The 21436-nt window shown below is 40.7% G+C and overlaps 2 protein-coding genes across 3 annotated transcripts; one reads left to right on the top strand and one right to left on the bottom strand.

Annotated features, from left to right (window-relative positions):
* Positions 1–7: 7 nt before the first annotated feature.
* On the top strand, positions 8–16354 carry SLC25A32 (solute carrier family 25 member 32; the record flags this gene model as incomplete). Of its 2 annotated transcripts, XR_014316918.1 has the most annotated exons (8): positions 8–182; positions 2782–2932; positions 4025–4110; positions 5214–5374; positions 11369–11482; positions 12057–12202; positions 13061–13634; positions 15747–16354. XR_014316918.1 is itself a non-coding variant. In XM_082753380.1 (7 exons), 7 exons carry the CDS (start codon positions 8–10, stop codon positions 13194–13196), a joined length of 969 nt encoding a protein of 322 aa, XP_082609506.1. In that variant the 3' UTR covers positions 13197–14076. The 2 variants fall into 2 exon arrangements, 1 of the variants encoding a protein (XP_082609506.1); XM_082753380.1 differs by lacking the exon at positions 15747–16354 and having other exon boundaries at positions 13061–14076.
* A 72-nt stretch (positions 16355–16426) lies between these two features.
* Positions 16427–21436, bottom strand: CTHRC1 (collagen triple helix repeat containing 1). Its single transcript, XM_082753381.1, has 4 exons — positions 21277–21436; positions 18739–18960; positions 17696–17912; positions 16427–16813 (listed from the first exon to the last, which is right to left on the bottom strand). The coding sequence occupies exons 1-4, from the start codon at positions 21397–21399 to the stop codon at positions 16671–16673; spliced, it is 705 nt and encodes a 234-aa protein (XP_082609507.1). The 5' UTR covers positions 21400–21436; the 3' UTR covers positions 16427–16670.

The following is a 21436-nucleotide window of genomic DNA, read 5'->3' as shown; positions in this document are numbered from 1 at the left end:
GGGGGCGATGAGCGCAGCGCCGGGAGCCCAGAGCCCCGCCGCCGCCGGGGGCCCCACGGGGGTGCCGGTGCGCTCGGTGCTGCGCCACGTGCAGCTGGAGAGCCTGGCCGCCGGGCTGAGCGGCGGCGTCGTGTCCACGCTGGTGCTGCACCCGCTGGACCTGGTCAAGATCCGCTTCGCAGGTGGGGACGGGGGGGGACAGGGGGGCTGCAGGGGGGTGCAGGGGGGCTGCAGGGGTGGGGGGGCACGCGGAGGCAGCCGGCGTTCAAAGTTCGCCTTCGTGCAGGTTTTCAACCGTAGCGATGGTTGGCCTCGTGTCTTGTCTTTTATAGAAGGTTTGCTGTATTTTGGGGTCGATGTCTTAAATGGGTATCACAAATAAATTCTGAACTAGTGAGTAAAAGTCTTAAAAACCTAACGCCTTAGGTTTTTCAGCAGGCTTTTTGCGCAGTTGGGTTTAAATAGCCTCTCCTGCCTCACAGCGCGGTCACATCCCGGGCTGCGTTAGGAGGGTGCAGCCAGCAGAAGCGCTCCCTTTGCCTTTTTCAGGCATTTCTAGGATGCCTGAAGCACTGTGTCCAGTCTGGGGTTCACCAGTTCAGGGACGGCATTGGGATGCTGGAGTGATGCCAGGGGAGGCCACCAGGCTGGACGAGGTGCTGAGTGCGTGGCGCAGGGACAGACAGGAGCAGGCCAGGCTCCAGGAGAGAAGGCTGAAGGGAGGCATTATTGCAGTCTGTATCATCGAAAGACATGGAAAAGGTGAAGCCAGGTTCTTCTTGGAGTAAATGATAGGGATAGAGGGAACAGGCACAAGCTGGAACATAGAAAATTCCAGTTAGCTACTAAGAAAAACTCTTTTTTTTTAAACTATGAAAGTAGTCAAATGCTATAAGAGGTTGTTCGTGCTGTAATCTTTTCAGCTTTGGAAATGTTCAAGAACTGACTGGACGTGTCCTGATGAGCCTGATCTAATTAGATGTGTTTTGAGCAGGGGATCGATTGTATTAGATGACCTCTGGAGGCCACTTCCAACCAGAATTGATTTATGCTTTTATGTGATGGTTTCAGTTCTTTTCCTGGTTTCCAACTGTTAAGTTTTGCTTGGACTCACTAAGACTGATGGTTTTTTTTTCCCCAAAAGCTTGTTCCGAGTCATTGAGATCTGAAGTCCACATTTTAACAGCATAGCTCTTGTGTTGGTTGGTGATACCCAGCTATCGCACCTTGTGGCACAGGAGAGAATAACATGGTGAAGTGCTTTGAGTTTAGGTGTCACTTCAGGATGGAAGCTCTCCGTCCCTGCTGCGTGTGAGTGGTTCACAGCTCTGTCCTTCCATTGCTGGAGGCCACACTGAGAAGTGTTTGAACAAGACCTGAGTTATTTGTTGGCACTCCAGTGTTAACTATAGCCCCAGCTAGCTTTTCAGTCAGAAGGTACAGAGAGAAAGGGATCATTTCACATGCTTCTTTGGTTTGCAAATGATGATCCCCATACTTTGTCTTCAACCAGGAAGTAAGAGCTGAGACCAAAAATCAGTGTTATAAAGATCTTTGGTAGCATCATTGACAGACTTGCATTCATGTCTCTGATTTTCCACCTTGTTTAATGTGCTTATAAACCTGATTTAATGTCAGCATGGGAAAAAAAGATAAATGGAAAGGTCTAGCAGTGCTCATTCCAGCATTTAATTTATGTTCTAGTTTTGAGTGATTGTTAAGATGTAGAGGACTTGGCACAATATACTCAGAAAAAATCATTTTATCCTTAGTTCTGAAGTCTCACAACATACAGCACTGTACATGAAGATCAAAGGAGAATGAATATGGCACTGAACGGAAAACACCTGAAATTAATGATTACCATTGTGTCCTGGTAGGGATACAGAAACTGTATTGACTGTGAAACTTCATGATTAATCATATGTAATGTTTCGGTCTAACCTTTTGTCTATATGAAGAATGAAAGTGCCTGCTGTACTGGCATCCTAGAATAATTGAGGTTGTTGTCAGTAACCAACAAACTGTCTTGCTGTTATGACAGGAACAATGGTAGCTACTGCTTTAAGTTGTATGAAAGCTGTATTCTAAAATCAATCTATCAAACAAAGACTTGGGCATTCTTTGTCTTGTTGATGATTTCCTGAATATTTGGACAGCTGTTTGGTTATTGGGTGAAAGCGTGCACTTTGGTGTTTTCATGCAAATCAATTCAATGAGAAACAAAGTAGCACATAAGAATTGATGATGGAAATAACCTTTGAGAATTCTGGTAAAAACTGACTTTGGAATCAATAGGACATGACTAACTGAAGATACTCGGGTCTACAGAGAACATTCAAAAGAAAAAGATTTAAGTTACAAACTCTTATATGAGGGGGTTACCAAACTCCTTGTAGAAACCTGTTGTCAAAGAGCCCACGCGTAGCACTTGAAATATTATGTGAAATCCTTGGGGCTCTAAAAAGAAAGGATGCAAAGAATTTCTGCTCACCAAAACTGCACATTAGTGCACCTAGTCTTGTCAGATTGATGGAAATTTTCTTCTTGCAGAGCTTGAAAGTTATTTTTATTTTTTTCTTTTTTAAAGTTCTTTAAGTCTAGGTTTACTGAAGTTGTAAACCCCAGCTTCTGCATACCTTTAAAATACAGCTGATTAGTTAGGCTTTTATGTTCACTTGCATCTTTGTTTGGAGGCTGTGAACTGCTGGGGTGGCTTTCACACAGCTGAATTTCATGCTTCTGGAAAGTTTTTTTCACTGCAATTTCTTTTTTTCACAGTGAGTGATGGATTGGAGCTGAGGCCAAAATACAATGGGATTCTCCACTGCATGACCACCGTCTGGAAGCATGAAGGACTACGAGGCTTATACCAAGGGGTAACTCCCAACATGCTGGGAGCAGGAGCTTCCTGGGGACTTTACTTTTTCTTGTAAGTAGAGCTCTAAAATATGTCAGATCTTGTGCAATTTAACGATCGTATATAAACTCCATCTGCTCTGGGAGGGTATACAGAAAAAAAAAGTGCTAAATGGCTTATAAACTTGTGATTCTTTTAGTACGTCCAGGTCCATTACCCGTCATTACGGTTTGCTGTTTCAGAACACAAGCAGTTTGAGTCAGAGACATGTTAGTTTGTCGAGTACAGTGCATTCCCCTTGATGCTGTGAAAACACTAAGGAACTTGAGAGATGGTGACATCACTCGTAAAGAGTCCTCTAAAAGCTCAAATAAACTGTGCTTAAAGCCTCATGGAAATTAAGCACCTACACTGGCATGTTAAAAAGTAAAGGACATGATAGTTTCCTACTAAAGCTGAATATTGAGCTGCTTTTTAATAATTCTGCTAACAGTTCTTTCATTGGTTTTGTTAATGTCCTTTGCTTATAAAGACTATTTTTAATATTCAATATGTTCTACTTTATTTGGTCTGTAACTGACCTGCTTTACTGCTGTTCCCTGTTAATTGAAACATTTTTAGAGAGGTTATTTGGTATTCCTATGCAAAGCTCACTTGCCAGTTGTGCAGATTATGCTTTTGTTGGACTTCAGTCCTCAAGCTCTGCTGTGAGCTCCTATCGACTGTTCAGCTCCTAGTGACGCTTTTAAAACCACAAACACTGGAAACTGGATCAAGAGATGAAAGCTCATTGGAAACAGAAAATAGATAACTACCACTGTTATTTTTAATAAAAATTAGGATGTCTGGTGTGTTTCTTTAAGAAGTTAATTCTTGAGATAGATAGCTGCTTCAAGATGTAGTCTCATTGATACTGACAGTAGTCCTTGATCAATTTAAATATGTATCACCAGAGTTGACTTGAAAGAGTTCACCATTCAGAAATCAATTAATCAATTATCAATAATGATAATTTATTTAGAAATCCTTTCAAAGGTTATGTACCAGCTAAAGTTTTCCCTGATGCTAAATGAGAATGTGTTGGTGAGTTTGTTTGTTTGTTTGTTTTTGAAAGTGATACAGGTTTGTTTTTACCTTTACCAAAATACATTCTACGTTTTCCAGTTATAATGCCATCAAAGCTTACAAGAAGGAAGGGAAGCTGGAAAGTCTCAGCGCAACTGAACACCTGGTGTCAGCTGCAGAGGCTGGTGAGTTAAATACAAAGAAGATTAATGTTTTCTTCTAGCCTGTCCATATGCTGCTCTTTGCCTTTCTGTGTCAATGCTGTTCTTTCTTGCAGGTGGCAAGTGTAAGTGTTTGAGTCCAAATGCAATCACTTATTGTCTGTAAATAAATTAATGATGTCTGAGATAAATGGATAATTAACTATGGTCCTTTCAGTTTTGCTCAGAAGTAGCAGTTGGTAAAATCCCTTCTGACCTTGTTTTCATCATGTATAAGTGCTTTCTGTATTTAGTACTATATTGAGTCCGAAAACATAGCTGTATAAATCAGCTGTTACTAGCTTGTTAACTCATTAAACTTTAAATGTTTAGACCTGGAAAAGAGTAGGCCTGTTGAAGTTAATAAAATAAATAAATTGGTCGTAGGTCCTTGGAAATCATTATCTAAGGTCCAGATTTTCTTTAAAACTATAGATCCAAAATCAAAGTACAACTTTAACCATCATGACTTTTAATACAATGTTTCTGACTTACTTTCTTGCACGTGTTTATGTGTACTATTTAATCTAGGTAGTTGAGAAGATTTTATTAGGATGTTGTAGCATTTCCTTACAGTTGAAATAAAATGCATATTCTTTGATGCAAAAAATACTAATGTCACTTTATACATGCGTTAAAGCTACACCAGGTTGCTTGTGTTAACCTGTCAGTATTAAGTCAATTTCCTATGACTGAGGCGTCCACTGAATTTTGAATAATTGAGTGCCTGGAGACTAACTCAGGTAGTCAAGAGTACAATATGAAAATACTTGTGTTCTGTCTACTACAGATTGCACTACTGAGTGTGGAATGGTGAGGGAAAAAGGGGGATGTGCTGTGAATGTGCATAAAGGTGTATGCTCCATAGACGTAGCCCCAGCAGGAGAAGTTTGGACTGAGTTTTGAGCTTTAAAGGCAGAAAGAGAGAACAATGGTGTGTCTAAACTTTGCCTCTTTCAAGTAATATGAGTACTCTCATAGGATAAGTAGTTTTGTTATCATAGAAGCGTGTGTTACACTGAACTAAGCAAACTGGGACCAGCTTTGGCGTGGGCTTAACAATCAGTCTAACTTCCATCTGTTCTCAGGAGCCATGACTCTCTGCATTACGAACCCGATATGGGTAACGAAGACGCGACTTGTATTACAATACGATGCTGGTGTTGATCCATCAAAGCGGCAATACAGAGGAATGTTCGATGCTCTTATAAAGATATACAAGACAGAGGGCATACGTGGCTTGTACAAGGTAATAAAATTCAAAACATCAGGGCTGGCTGGCACCCCTCAATAGCATTGTCAGGTTTGCAAATGCTTGTCTACAAAAAAAAAAAAAAACACCACAATTTGTATGTCTTTTTTTTGTATTAGCTTATTTTTATTCTATGAGTCAAAGCAAAGATCAAGCAAAAAGGCTTAAACTTCAGAAAAGCAACTACGTTATTAAATGTAGGAAATCACTGAAGTGTAAGCTTTATGTTTAAGCCGTCTTCTGAAAATACTGAAATGAGAGTAAACTACAAGCTATTTTTTTTAATTTTTTGAGTCTCCCCCAAACTAGGATTTGGATAAGAGAGCAGCAATAGTGTGATCTATGTTGCTGCTAGTGACTTTTTCCATTTCATCTCTTATCCCTGTCTTTCTGACACCTTGTACAACGTAACATATGACTAAAGTACTTGCTAATTTTTTCTTCTACAATGGATGATTTCACCAGTGCTCGTTTGCCCCCTAGTTATTCAGGTCTGTAATCTGTCATCTCTAGATGCATAAAATTTACAGACTTCTCAAAATGGTCTGCATATGTGCGGGTTCTTGTTCCGTTTAATTTAGGGAAACAGATGGCAACTGGATTTGGACTTTTTGCTTCCCCCTTCCTTCAGGCCATGACATCACGATGCGTTCATCAGTGCCTAGAAGGTGTGAAGAAACCTACTTTAGTTCAGTCTGGCTCTTTTCTTGCAAGTAAGGCTATAGAACAAGAACACTATCTCTTAGGAATTGTCCTGATTACTGAACATTAACTTTGTTTATTAGCAGTGAAAAATACAGTCCTGTATGCTAAAGACATGCTGATGCCACATGCTGATGAATATCAAATTCTGACACCAGGAACAAAACACTTCATACTCATTCCTAGTTGAAATTGTCACAATTTCTGATTTGCCTGCCTGGATGTCTGCTTTGTTTCACGTAACTAAGTTTTAATTTCTTCTGTTTCTTAATTCTCTGTTAGGATTTCTTTCCATTGAGTTACTTTTCAGATTCTTCATGTATGTAGTATGCGTTACTTTTAGCACTAGACCCTTTTTTTGTAACATTAGTCTGCAAGTGGGTAGTTAAACCAGGTAATTCCTTTGAAGGAGCAAATTACCTGCTTAATTAGCTGTTCTGAAAAGAAGGTAACCTAGATTGGTCCTGATTGACCTATATAACCATTCACACCGATTAACTTCCATTTAACATCAGGATTCTCTCAACCTTTTCTATACTGGGGAAGAAGGTATGTCTTCAGGTGGCTTTTTTACAGTATCCATACAGTAGCCTTATTCCATTTTCTGCTTTTGTTCACTTTTTTTTTTCTTCTTCTCACTTGGTTTAAAACTCAAGGGTTGAAGTTTTATCAATCACCCTGTGTTGCAGGAGCTGTAATGCAGATGAATGTCTTTCTCCTCTTAACATTAATTTCAGAAAGAGCTCCTTGGAGCAGATAAGGAAAATGCCACTGCAAGTTGGAAATAAAATCTGGAAGTTGTTTCCTTCTGGTGCATTTGAGATTAGCTTTCCAAAGCATGGTGGTGTTCTCTAAGCAATTCCATATCTTGCTCTCTGTTGCACAAGATGCTGTTGATGTTCTGAGCAATTCTTTTTAGTCCTTTCTGGCACAAGTTTAGTAATGTTAGGATGCACTAGTCTTTCTATTAAGGATCAAAGCTGTCTGTTATCTGTGTTAAGTAGTGTTAGCTAAACTGTAGTTCGTCTGAAGATGGCTTCCCTGATAATTTGTGCTGCTTGAACTTGGCCTGGATTTAAAAACAGAAATAGGAGCCTTTCTTTCTCCTGTCATCCCAGTAATCATCTAGTCAGTGATCTTCCCCACCCTCCATCCATAGGCTTTGTCCTTTGACTTCAGTCCCCCAGATGACCAGGGTCGGAGCTGCTTTGCTGCACTCCAAGCTGAAAAATAAACCCACCACTTTGGGGTCATGCAAGTTGAAGATACCCAGTAGATCTGTTGGAGATCTGAGTTCTGAAAATGATTTTGCCTAATGAAGTTGAATGTCATGCAACCATCACCATGTTAAGTGCTATATGTTTCTCTTCAAGTCTAAGGCAGGAGAGACCAAACATTTTAAAATAATCTTAAGACTGTAGGAGTTTGCACTTTAGGAAAAACATACAGTATCTCTGAGCTCTTGAGAAATTGTTAGCTGTCTAGTGTAGAGTGGCTGACTAAAGAAAATGTCAATCAAGAATGTAACTAACATTCTTGGTGGTTTGTGTGATTCTTTCCTCGTATTTTCAGTTTTATTCTCTTTCAGTGATGATAGAGGCAGCAATTAGGGCAATGCTTAATGGACAGCAGTAAATTCCCCAATAAATGGGAAATGTGGAAAGTTTAAGGAGATTAAAAAAATGTGGAGTCATCAAGACTGAGAATAATAATGCAGTATGCTGACAACAACAAAAAATCCTAGTAGTGTTACACACTCATTACCAAGTGAAAATATATTTTACAATCACCCTGGACATTTCCATTCAACAGTTTCACCTTTGATAGGCAAGTTTCTGTAATCTGAGGATAATGTATTTTTTTCCAGTCCATTAATGTCTTAAGACATTTATCTCTCTTTATTTGCTATGTTTTCTGCTTGTGCTCTTTTCCTCCTTGCAAACGTGAAGTTTATAAGCTAAGTGACTTTCTATTTCTTTATTTTTCCCTATTGCAAAATCCACTGGGATTTGATCGTCTTGACTTTAAGTGTAGCCCCGGGCTCTAGACAGAGAGAGAGGGAAGAAGTAACTTTCACATAAAAGATGGTATCAGTCTTTGCTTTGAAGGAATCGGGAGGCATAGTGGCATTCTTCCAGTGTCTCTCTGCACGAGTTGGCAGAGCAGGGCATTCCGGTACTGCTGGCACTGGCATGCTGAGATCCCAAATGAAGATGGTGCTACACAGATTGCAAGGGGAATCTGCTACATTCTCTCAAAGCACACCAGAGGCTGTTCTGGCATGAGCTCTCTCAGACACTTCAGGCAGTGTTGTGAGTACCTTGTCACCAAATGAACCTCGTTCCCTGCTTTACTAAGCAGCATAGGCTTTCCTCTGTATGTTTGCCCAGGTTTCTTTTCATCTTGGTGGTGACTTCTGAAATTCTAACCAACTGAATGCTTTTCTCCTACCCTGGATCTTCTGTGCATGTAGCTGTTCTAAGACAAATTTAAAGTATGATTTTTTCCACATTGTTTATTGGTCAGAATTAAATACTTTACCGTGTACGTCTCTAGTTACATTTTTAATTTTGTCCATTATTCTAATTTTCTAAAACGGAATTCAAGCAGAACTTCATTAAGCAAAGATTGTTCCTGTGCATCTCTTATGGTAAAAGTCTTCTAAAGATAGGTTTTGAATATAAAAAGTAACAAGATGTCTATAAAGAAATGATTTAAAAAAAATATCTTTATGGTCATATTGTAGATGAAAAATAAATGTCAAATGTTATCAGGTTTTATGGCAAGGAAGTTATTTGCGTGAAATTGCAAGAATAAGAAAATTGAGTAGGAATATCTTTCCAAAACTTTGTCAGGCAGATATTTCATTACTGAGAAGAAATCAGTTTTGCTTTGAAACACTGTTCTCTAAGAACGTGTGGACTTGGATTCCTCCTTTTTTATGATTAATAGAACCCTGTTTCAGCTCTTATTATACTGAGGTTGACTGGCAGATAGTTGTCTCATTTGTCCTTATTGCATCTTCTAATACTGGCTCAACACTAAAAGTCCTTCAGTGTTTGGAAGTTTTCCCCATCACAAGAAGACTTGCAGTGTTCTGGCATTCATTTACCAAATCTCATAAGTAGATACTTTAGGACCCTTGGGTACAAGTTATCCAGTCTGCTGGCTTAAATTTTAACAGTTTAGCACTCTTAAATGTTGTTTAACATTCTTCTCTCATTAGGGGGGAAAATATTACCTCATTCTCCTATGATATAAATACATCATTGTAATTCTTTCCTAGTACAAAGCAATTGTTTCCTCTGTCTCATAACTTTTTCACTGTCTAGTAATGGGCATATGTTAGTGAAGATTTTCCCTGCTATCACTAAAGCATTTCATACTGTTCATGGTTCTGCTGACCCAGATAACTTTTTATTTGATACTTTCAGTAATGCATATATTTTTGTCTGTTCCTCCTGTTACTTTTTTATATTACTGCCTAATTTTCTTTCTGATTGAGGATTTCTGAAAACCTAAGTTGTCCTTTCCCATGTGTTATAGCATCAAACTCCATAAAATTCTGCAATTATGCTCACAGTTGACAAAATGGAGGGTTTTGGTTTAATTCCACTTGTCCATATTTAGGGAACTATTTTTTCAAGGTTGGTGGTTGTGAACTGGGGACTTCAGCTAGTCCTTAATTCACTTGATCAGTTCGTGGTCACTGACGATTAATTTATGACCATTGTTTTCTACAGTGAGAATAAATTAATACTTTTTTATTACAGAGAGATCCTAAAAATCACTTTCTGAATGACTATATTATCTTGAATTTAAGAAATCCATAGCTTCCAGAGAGTTAATCCTCAAGTGATAGAGACTCAGTGTGCTTTTTATTCCTGCTGTTGTTTTCTTTTTTCTTTTTTCTTTTTTTTTTTCTGAAAGGTAGGAGTTTGTGAATTAATTTCTTTTTGTCCTGTTACACAGTAGACATTTCAGTAGACTCCTACCAGGATTCCTTCTCTTCTGCTCCAGGGTCTTAGTAGTTTATTGATCTGTCAGTATTCAACGTTTTGGTCTTCCAGTTTAGTCTAAGACAGAGTTTTTTGTCTGGACACATCTTTTCATATTCCTCTGTCTTTCCTGAATTCATGGAAGAGAAGGTAAAGCTGTTCAATACCACTATTTTTTGAGAAGTTTTGATTCCTCGAGTCATTTTTAGCCGTGTTTTGATCATTTACTGTTATAATTTTCTCCTTGCAACAGTTTTCAGCAAGCTTTTGGCTCCTATAAGTCATTTGCTGCCAGGATGACTATTCCCCACTTATTTGTATTTTTCCAGTGTAAGTGACCAACTCTCTAACAAGAGAATCAGAACTTCTGAGAACGCACGCAGCTGTCAGTTCATTTCCAACTGAGCTACTCCTGCCTTCTCTTTCTTCTACAGACACTTCAGAAGATCCGTTTTCCTCCTTCACTTCAACTTTTTTGAAAGTTTCTGTAAATTTCCATGTCACATTCCTACTGTCCCTTACTGCCCCTTACAGCTGGGCAACATTTCGTAGACTGCTGTTATGACTTTGTTCTTGCAGTTTGTTCTGCTGGGTTGCTTTGGGATATGTTTGGAGCAGGGTGAGGAATGCTCTCAAATTGAATTATAGATTTATTTTTTTAATGTAAATCATCCATAAGACCTCATATGAGTTACCTTTCCATCTGTGCGCTTCAGCTTTCTACTGTGCAAGTGTGTAAATATATTATAGATTCATATCTATAAACATTTATGTGTATATAAATATATATAAACACGTGTACATATCTGTCTCCAGGACTTGATCACAAGAGTTTTTGTACCTCTGCTTCTAGTAGCCTTCCTCACTGAGACCCCAGCTTCTGTAATTGCCTTATTGGTCTCAGGTGGGAATTTAACAGCTTACTGCCAGTCCCTGCCAGTTTGATTTGCAAATCAGCTTGATCATATTTTTATAATCCTCATCCACATTACCAGCTTTTTGAGACCTGTGCTTGTGCTCTGTTAGGTGGAGTCCACTTGCTTTATTTATCTTCCTCATTTGATGTCTTAGCCTGTACGTCATCTCAAGAAATGTAACATACATTATACTTTGAGTGCCCACCCCGATGAATACCAACAAAGTGTGGGTTTTGAAACATACAGTACAGCCAGAGCTGTGCAGTCACAATTTTTAAAGGAATGGTGGATATATAATGTGTATGAACTGAACTCTGTCGAGTCGTATGGTTCTTGTGGATTGCTTTTCAACCTGGGTTTATCCCCTTTTTTAGGGATTTGTGCCTGGTCTGTTTGGAACTTCACATGGAGCACTTCAATTCATGGCGTATGAAGATTTGAAATTGAGATACAACAAGTATAGAAACAGAGGATCAGATACAAAATTGGTAAGATTATTGAGAACAAAAATATGTTGTGACGTGACATTCTGGGTCATAGAACGACCAAGTTTACAACATATTGATGCATTAGTTAAAATATAAAATCTATAAGGAAATATGATTTTTCACTTTAGGAACAAACAACTGGTTGCTGCTGTTTTTTTCTGTAGGGAAATCGGGTTATTTTGGCAAGTGGTTTGAGAATTTTAGGGGAAGGAATGTTTTTTGAAAATAGTCTTTCTATGTGGAATCATAGGAAGTCTTCCTAAATACCTACCTATAAAACTAGTCAGGTGCAAATTGGGCAGAGGTATTGCTAGTTTTGGAACACCTGAAAGATTTCTAGAAGAGTTTCATTTGATAAGAATGAGCGAGCACAACAAGCATTTTACAATGAATTACGTAAGGCACTCTCTGTGCTCTGTAACATTGCCAATTTTTGAAATGAGTTCATTGCAAAGGGAAAAAAAATCTGTTGTTTAGTTTAAAATTTTAAAATCAAACAAGATTTGGGGAAATTGGCTATTTTAAACCATAGTTAAGGCAAACCTGTTGTGTTTTGTTTTGTTTTGTTTTTTAGAACACTGCAGAATACATAACGATGGCAGCTGTATCCAAAATATTTGCTGTGTCAGCAACTTATCCCTATCAAGTTGTACGAGCTCGTCTCCAAGATCAGCACAATACATATTCTGGTGTGTTTGATGTGATCCGCAGGACATGGAGGTAGGCACGCAGCATTAAAAGCTCATGTCTTGGAAAGTGAGTCTTACAGATGCATCGCGTTTACTTGCTTCCATGCTGTCTGGTTATCTGTATGAAGCCGTTTTGTGGGCTGTGCCACTAATAATAGCTAGATTCTACGGACAAAGGAAGAGAGAGGAGAGGGCCAGTGCTAGCCCGCACACTTCTGTTGTTTATTCTGCCTCCTTATTCTCTTCCCCACAAATTTTGCTTAGAGACTAGCAAGGCTTAAAAACACACCATTGAGTTGAGAGTCTTTGGGGACTTTTTAACAAGTCTCATTTGAACTGCTTGAGGTCATCATATACAACAAAAGAGTTGGGCTGGTGGGAGTTGTGGCTGATCCAAATTCATAGCAGGAGGATGTGAGCTAGCTAGGGCTGCTCATGCTGATGTCCCTGCAGTAGCCTGCAGTTTACAGGAAGGCTTACTAGTTCTTACAAAGCATGAATGTGTGCAGACATTTTGGGCCCACTCATGAGACACAAATGCAACCTAGAGCACTCAGAAGAGAGGTATAAACCACACGCAAGCACTTTCCAGGATCTGCTTTGACTACTCATCACTCTGGGTATCCTAGGTCCATATGAAACTAGAGAATAGGAAGCTGAAATTAGAAGTCTTCAAAACTTTCTAACAGAAGGGAAAGTGAAGGGTTAAGATTTGATATATTTTGACTCTGTAAACATTTCAGTAAGAAATTATTCTGAACTTGTTATTCCTAATCTGAAGTACATTTCCCTCAGTGAGAGAGCAAGAGAAAAGCAACAGGCTTTGTTTTATGTCTGATTTCTATTAAAATGTATTAATTAAAAGTATTTTTTTTCTGTGTCTTTAAAGGAAAGAAGGAATTCATGGATTTTACAAAGGAATTATCCCCAATGTGATCAGAGTGACTCCTGCTTGCTGCATTACTTTTGTAGTTTATGAAAATGTGTCTAGTTTTTTACTTGGTTTTAGAAAAGAAAATAATTAAAGGTATAAGCTTGTGTTCAGAAGGAATCTATCCCTTTTTATATATATATTTATGATCTGGGAGAGATTTACTTCAGCAGTCTATTTTGACACTGTGAATTGATTTAATATTTTGAGGAAAGAACCTGGAGATATTAAAACCCTGCCCGCATCTCTTCTGCTGAGAGTTCCTGCCTTGCTACATTTCTCTCCCCTCTGAATGAGCAGTGTCTGCCTGGAACAAATGTCTGCAACTGTGAAGTAGCATTGTGACTGGGTGAAGGCAGCTGTGCAACAATTCAATTCATCCTGGCCTGCCTGGAGTAATGGACTAATCTGTTGTGACAAGTTGCAAGATAACAGTTGGTCAGATTGTACTGCAGAAAACTTCATATAAAAGCAACTCTGGAATCCATCAGAACGTCCTCAAATCTTTATCAGAGCCTCATGGAGAAAATACGTATGTATTTGTTTACAGCAGTGTTTTCTGAATCCATCTCTGTTATCTGTCAGGTTTTAGATTATGGAGTGCTCCACATTCCATCGCTCATCCAACACAAAAAGGCTGTCTCAGTGGGGTGCAGTTTGGAAACTCAAATGTTTTGTAAAACAGTCAGCTGTCCATTCCTGGTTTTGAGTAATTGCCAATTGAAATCCAGCTCTTGAGTCATACCAAGACAGACTTTGCGGTGTGGTTGTTGGCTTGTTTTAATACCAAACCAAAGTCTGTTGTGTGCATTGCTGGCAACTTACTTCATTGGTTTTCTCTCTCTTCCCTCCCCACTCTGACCAAGATGTTCCGTCTCTGTCACTGATGCATCTGACCAAATATTACTAAGTAAATGAATATTTGAAAGTAGGCTTACTTAAAAAAAAAAAAATATATATATATATATATATATGGGTTTTCCTAGTGATTCCATAGTTATGCAGTTTTCAAGCAACTTTAACAGCAAATATGACTACTCATTTTGAATAATATTCTTTGAAAAAATCCATAGGTAGTCTAAAAATACTGTGCACAGGACTTTTTTTTTAAAGTCGTTAATGCCTTCTGACTTAGTCTCAGGAAATGACTAAGAATATACCAATTGCTAACACAATAGTAAGCAAAATTACAGTACATCTCAGTAAATTTGAATCCCAGTGCTTATTTTTATGGCCATAGTTGCTGTCAAGGATACGTACTTTTTGGAAACCTAGGTGTTTTTTTCTTTTTTAGTTCTTCATTACGGAAGCACGTTACCAAGCATAGCATCTGCCTCCTGCTATTATTATAAATGTATGAATAAATATCTAGAAAGTAGCACTTAACTGAGGAGGAAATAAATTAGCAAAGGTTATTCAGCAGGTGGGGAAATACTCAGTTTCATAAGGAACAGAGAATACTGTTCAGCAAAGCACTTGAATAATCTCTTAGAGAAGTTTCCTGTTTAACACAAGACTAACCAGAAGCAGAAATTAGGGAATTGGTTTAACCTTTAAGTTTGGAACTACAGAAACTGCTTAGTATTTTGAATCTCAATTCCTGTTGTTTGTTTCTCTTGATACTATTGCTACATCATGCTTTGTGTATGCTTAACTTTTTTAATAATTTACTCCTTTTCCTCCCTAATCCCATCCTTCCTTTCTACTGTTACAGCTGATAATACATTAAGCTATCTCATCTGAAATGGCATGTGACCATTATATGTTATTTTTGTTTGTTTGTGTAATTATAAAAGCTGCCATGTACATCTAACCGAAGAGCAAATTTACTAGAAGTTTACCATGCAAATTCAGCATAGAGCCCTATCAGCTACTTTTGCCTTTCTTTGGAAGTGTTTTTACTTGGGTTTGTGTTTTCTAGTATTCAGGATTCAAAATACATTGTGAAGACATAGGAATAAACCGTACGAAAATAATAAAAGTTGTGCACTGACCGCCCTAGATGAGCATGTTTAGACTCAGAGCGGGGTACGTGTGATCCAGGGTAAGCGTAAAGCCAGTCTCCAAGCGTGTACACAATCAGTGACTGTATGCTAACTGACATCCGCTAAATTCCCACCATAGTTTAGCTCACAGTAACTAGTTTGTGTTCATATGCCCTAAAACCCCTCTTGCCAGCCAACAAAAACAGCGGCAGTTCTTCAGAGACATAAATGCCAGCTGTGCAGCTTGCTGGCTTGCAGCAGTATCACGTGTAAGCTTGCAGTAAGGAGAACCTGAATGCTCTCCTAGCTGCAGCTGTGTTCCTATAGCATTTTAACAAAGCTGCAGATGAGCTGTCACTTTGAGACATGCCTTGGGAAAATCTTATAACCAGCTCAGAAGAAAAAACTGGATTTTGTATTAGAAAGCTAAAATAAATTATCTCAGATGTAATGCTTTTCCTTTTAGTTTCTGAACAGGGTGTATTTCTGCATGTTATACATGCTTTTTTTTTTATTTCATTAATATGCAATTGATTTTGCAATCTGACGTGGCTAATATTTACCCTTAGACTCTGGACTTTTTTGTTTGTTTGTTTTTAAGACTTGAGTATGTATTTGGAAGAGAGTACTCTAAAATGTTTCTGTTAACACTGCACCAGGTAGAAGATGTGCCATGGTCAATGTTGTCACTCCTCATTACTTCTTGTCCAGTCTGGAGGCTGCATTCAAATATCTGCAACATCAGTCTTTCAGTTTAGCAGTACACTTTTTGGAAAGCCAAGGCTTTTCAGCCTGCTTTATTTCTGCATCTTCCAAACAATGTATCTAGCTTTAACACCAAAGTGATTGTATATATCTGACAGGCTAAATTCAGAATTATTTATTGGCAAAACCTAAGTTTTGTAACTGTAAAATTACTCAGGTTTTGCATGATGACAGTGGAGATCAATAATAAATGTTTGCACTGAAATCTAGTCTCCAGCAGAGGACATAAGGAAGGAAAACTTGGATATTTCCTTTTTACTTATTTTTTCAGAACATATTTAACACCAGTCATCAGGTGTAAAGACTGACAGGTGACGGTCACAAGAAGTTTGTAGAGAGATATAAGACATAGCAGAGCATCCGATTCCTCGTTCACATTCATAGGAGTAGGTGTTGGGTATGTGTTTCACAGACTAAAGCCAAGGTTGGAACTTAGAAGTGTTCTAAAGAAAAGAATTGTGTATTATAATGCTGTGTCAAATACCTGGAACAGTTTGCTGACTAATAAAATAGCCTGGATTTTTTTTTTGTAAAAGGTCTTATTTATTTGATACAAAAAAATTACAGTTAACTCCTAAAATAGTGTTGGTATATTTTCATATATCAAAAAAAGGAATTATAAAAGTTAATGAAGGTTTTTTATATTTATATCCTAAAATGATTATTATAAAAAAAACCTCTGCAATGTGCAAAAAAAAAGGTAGACAAACACTACGAGAGAAAGAGTTTGGTGCCTTTTAGTCAAAAACTTGCATCCAACTCTGTAATTTGTCTAGAAAATTGTACAAAATACAAATAGAGATTACAAAAAGGTAGGGTTATTTTGGCAATTCTTCAATGATGATACGGGAGACTGAATTCCATCCAGTAGAAGCATCTCCCCTTGGATAATCGGCGCAAGTCCCGACCCAGATGGCAATGTCCACCAAGCCGGCGTTGATCCCCTCACACAGACCTTCCACTGGTTAAAGACAAAACCCACGTTACCTCAGCACACTGTATTTTGGAACTGGCAGTGGACACAAGTACTTAATGACAGTTCATTGCAAGTTCATGCTATTTAGTTAAATCTAAGTAGCATTTTTAGAAATAAAACCTGGGTATTGCTTAGAGAGTTGGCAATGCAGGTTTCAGAGGTGTGTGCTACCTTTATCCATGCTTCTCACTGATGTCTGTTACAGTACATGAAGCTGGGGGAAAGCAATTCTCTAGATGCAAAATAGGAGTCTATCTGCTTCTTTACATGTCCAGATTTACAAACTGGCAGCAGCGATATGGCTTCAATCCCATCCAGCCACCATTTTTGCAGTGACAGAGTCGGTGGGGCAGGCCCACAGCTGTACCTGGAGCAGCACTGCAAAAGTTCCCTTTTATCACCTTTCTTTTTTCCCCAAGCACTGCTAATTGGAGGTGGGTTAATGAAAACAAGTGTGTTCTACCCCTGGGGGGATGAAAATCTATCATACCCACAGATGTGAGATTTCATTCAGTCATGAAATACTACAGGGAAGACAAGTGCCTCTTGCAAAGAGCTGGGCTGCTGGCTTCATGATACTCTGGCTCTGCTCTAAACTGAGAGCAAAATACAGCTTAAACCTCTGGTGCAATGCTGTTAAAACCATAGCAGTAAAAAATAAATGCAACTCTTTTGGTTTTATAAATAATTCTCAGTGTAAGTATCAACCAGCAAGAGGTATCAACTTCACTCTAGGCCCCTCTTCCTAAGATGCATTTATTTTAACTGAGATGCATTTAATTTGTTTATTAACTAAGATGCATTTATTAACTAAATTTGCTACTGACCTGTAACCCATTGCTGTTGGTGCAGCCTTGGCATACATACCTGACGAAGTTCGGTGTATATTAATAGTAGAATTCAGTTCTGGACTTCCTTGATCTAAATATATTATGGCTTCAATAGGAAGTGGCCCAGCACATTCCGCTCCATTGAAAGTGAAGTACCAGCGCTGACAGCAGGCATTTTTGCATTTTAGCCGAAGCGATCCGCTGAAGAGAACTCGCAGCGCGCTGTTTGAGCGCATCTTCGTAAACGTACATTCCTAAGAGGGACAAAAAAGCTTTGGTAGCACACTCTGATTTTGAACCTACTCCCTAGAATTGCTTTCAGTATTTTTTGGACGATATTTTTATTCCTTTCCCTTTAGAAAAAAAAAAAAAAGCCAATAGTATATGATGCTAATCAGAAACAGCACCTCGTAGCTGATAATGGAGAAGGGGAATTATGGAAATTCTTAACTTTATTTAGACAAACCTGCTGTTAAGTTGGTGACCTAGTAACCTTCTGGGATTTATGGAAGGGGATATGAACTGTCTGAAAGCTGCACTCAAGTCCTTGTGTAAGTGGACAGTGCAATTTCTGCCTCAGAAATCAGAACTCCTGGATAAGTTGGTTCTCATTCCAGCCACAACAGTCGGAGCTCAATTAGTCCAAACAATCTGGGCACTGCTTCATCGCTCATATTGGGAGCTAGGAACTGGGAGGTGGGATTTCTTCCCCTCTTCTACCCCTGAACCATTGTTTTTGAAAGTTTTGTACTTTGTCTGCTGTGGTGGACAGAACTTTTTGGTTAATCTGGACAACACTTCAGTCTGCTCCTGAACAATGTTGGTCCTCTTTGGAGTAATAGCTAAAAACTACTTATACCAGCTCCATCATTCTGAAACATTATTATGGAAATTAACAACCAGGCACACTGCTGATAAACACAGTTGAGATGGATCTGAAATAACCTCTGAGAAGTTTACCCTTATGTGTCGAAAAAGGCTCCAACAGGAAATCTGTACTATTTGTGCTACGTTGCTCATAATGTCAGACTTTAAAACTGCTGTGGTACTGCCTGAGTTGGCAAAGTAACATTAACTTACTGCTATTTTCCCAAGATCTATGCCGTAATTAAGTGCACTCCACGAACACTGCTTGAAGTTGGGTGTCCAGGACTCCTCGACGCTCTCTCGCATGCACTCTCCCTTTTCTCCCTTCAGCCCATCCCGTCCTGGGATTCCCGGTGTCCCAGGGATCCCGTTGGTTCCTGGGTTTCCATCCCGTCCAGGAACACCGCTGGGGCCTTGTAAGCACATGCCATTGTACTGAAAGACAGAGCAGAGCTTGCTGACACCATCCATTAACTCAGAGTATAGCCAAGTTAATCAAACAACAACAAAAATTCAAAATACCTTGTGACAAGCTAATGGGTTATTTCTGGATCATCTAGAAAATGGTTCCAGGAGATGAAAAGGCAGGAAAAATGAAATTTAAAAGATAAGCAATGCCAGCAGAATTTGCTGTAAATTAAGACTCCAATTATTTTATGAAATGATAATCAAACTTAAAAATAGAAATCATCCTAGTCGAAGGATTAAAAACCCTGATAGAAAAACATCAGAAGGTTGAAAACCTTCAAATGCAGAAACAAAAAAGATCAGTTGAGTTGTAAGAGCCCTGCTAGGCGTTGCTCTGCTCCGTGCCACATGCAACAGGAAGCACGTTGGTGATGGCAGGGGTTTGGGCAGCTGCACGCTGCCAAAACCTGATCCCCGGCTTCCCATGCACAGCAGTGGAAGCACATGCACGAAATGGTGGCATGCTCACAATCCCTCAACACTATGATATTGGAAAAGGCAAATGCTGCTGTCCCAGGCTGCATACTAGCACACGTTGCCTTCATACCTTTAGAGATTTGGCTTCACCCTGTTTGGGCAGGCTGTTAACGCAGCACGGGGCACCTTTCCCTCCCTGGGGAGCTGACAGCTCCCTGGTCGGCTCTGCCCCATATAGTACCGATGCCTGTTCAGCCCCTTTTAGCCCCCTAGAGAAGGAGCAGGTCGTATCACCGTGCCCCTCCTGCAAGCTGTCGGCCCCGAAGGAACCTCATGCTCCCCATCCCTTCTCCTTTGCCTCTTGGGGAGCTTTGCTCTTCTGGGGTTTACTGATATTTTTTTCTGTGCTTTGGTGAAATGCATGGACTGTGCATGGATGACTGTGCTGGTCATCGCAGGCTTGGCTGCAGTCACTCCGTGTTTACAATCAGAAGGTACAGGAGGGGCTGAAGTAAGGAGAAAGATGAGCCCTAGAGTAATGAGCGCTGGGATTTCCTCACTGCTGTCACCAAAGGACGCAGTGCTGGCGAACAGCAGTGGAGCAGCACGATGACTGAATCATGAAGGTGGCATTCAACAAAAAGGCAGATGGCTGGGCAAAGTACGTGTCAGCCTAAGGATCACGAGGATTAGGCAAAGGCATTCCCGTTTCATACAGCCTGGACTTTCTGCTCTTGCTGCCGTTCTCCCACGAGGGGGCAGGCCCGGCTCAGAGGCCGGGATGGAGCCGTCAATCTTCATAGCGAGAGCATCTTGAGGAAAAAAAAAAAATATGATGTGAGCGAAAGGAATTGCCTCGGCTTTGGTCTCCAGTCCAACCAGATCCGCCTGCGCTTGCCAAATCGAGTATTGCTCATGCTTTCCTGAGTGCATAAAGCATCTATTAAAAAGAAAACGCCCGCAGGAGCAGCAGCTCCCATCTCGCTCCTGCCTTCATCCTGCTCCTGAGGCGCTCGGCGTGGAGCTGGCGCTGAAGCTCCCACCCATGCTGTGCTGCTCCATCTGCCGTGCCCGAAAGCTGGAAGCAAGAGAAATGCCCCAAATCAGCGGCCCTAAAGCCACTCAGGCACAGACCCCGAGCTCCTCCACGTGTGCACATTCCTCGTTCTTCACACAAGAAAATGAAGGGGTGACGGCGTGCAAGGGAAGCAGCTTTACTCCTGGTGGTGTTTCGGCACGTCGCCCTTGGGGTCTTGCTGGAGAAACGTGAGGTGATCTGGAAGAAACGTGAAGTTGTGGGTTTCCTCCAGGAGGCGAATGGCAGCCCAGCGGCTCACGGAAATCGCTTCATGTCTGCTTTTCACATTCCAGGCACTGGAAATTCTCTCTCCTTTCTCTCTATCCCCGAGACGGGAGAGTCCCAGCACACACTCGGCTTTCTGGTTGCAGAGGGATCACAGAGGCACGCAAGAGGCTCCACAGAAAGTGGGATGAGTACACGTCCAGACACAGGTTTCCCGGTACCCGGTGGCAGCAGAAAGGCAGCTCCTTGCTTTCTGCCAGCTCCTGTCGCCCACCACTCACTCAGCAGCCTCTCCTCTCGGCGCCCACTGCTGCCATTACACGGCTCCACAGCTCTCGCCCCTACCCCAACGGCGTGCGGAGCCCCCCTCGGCTCACCCTTTATTCCCGCGGAGTAGCTCCCCTTATCCTCAGCTTCTCCACAGAAAGCCCCTCTTAGCCTCCCCTCCACAAAAAGCCCCCCGAAGGGCTCTCCCGGCCCGACCCAGCCGCTCTCCTTCCCTCAGCGCCCCCCCTGCCCCTCGCCACCTCAGGCCCCCGGCCCCGCCATTTTGCCCCCCTCACCGTCTCGGCCGCCACCTCCCGCTGCCTCAGCGCCTTCTGCTTGCCCCGGGGGGGCTCGGAGCCGCCGGGGGGGGGACCCGAGCCCAGCAGCAGCGCCAGGAGCAGCAGCGGGGCGCGGAGCATGGCGAGAGGGAGGCGGCCAGGGGATAAATGGAGCCTT

Source organism: Aythya marila (assembly GCF_965140915.1).
Source record: "Aythya marila genome assembly, chromosome: 2".
Lineage (NCBI taxonomy): Eukaryota > Metazoa > Chordata > Aves > Anseriformes > Anatidae > Aythya > Aythya marila.
This window is presented reverse-complemented; position numbering and strand designations above follow the sequence as displayed.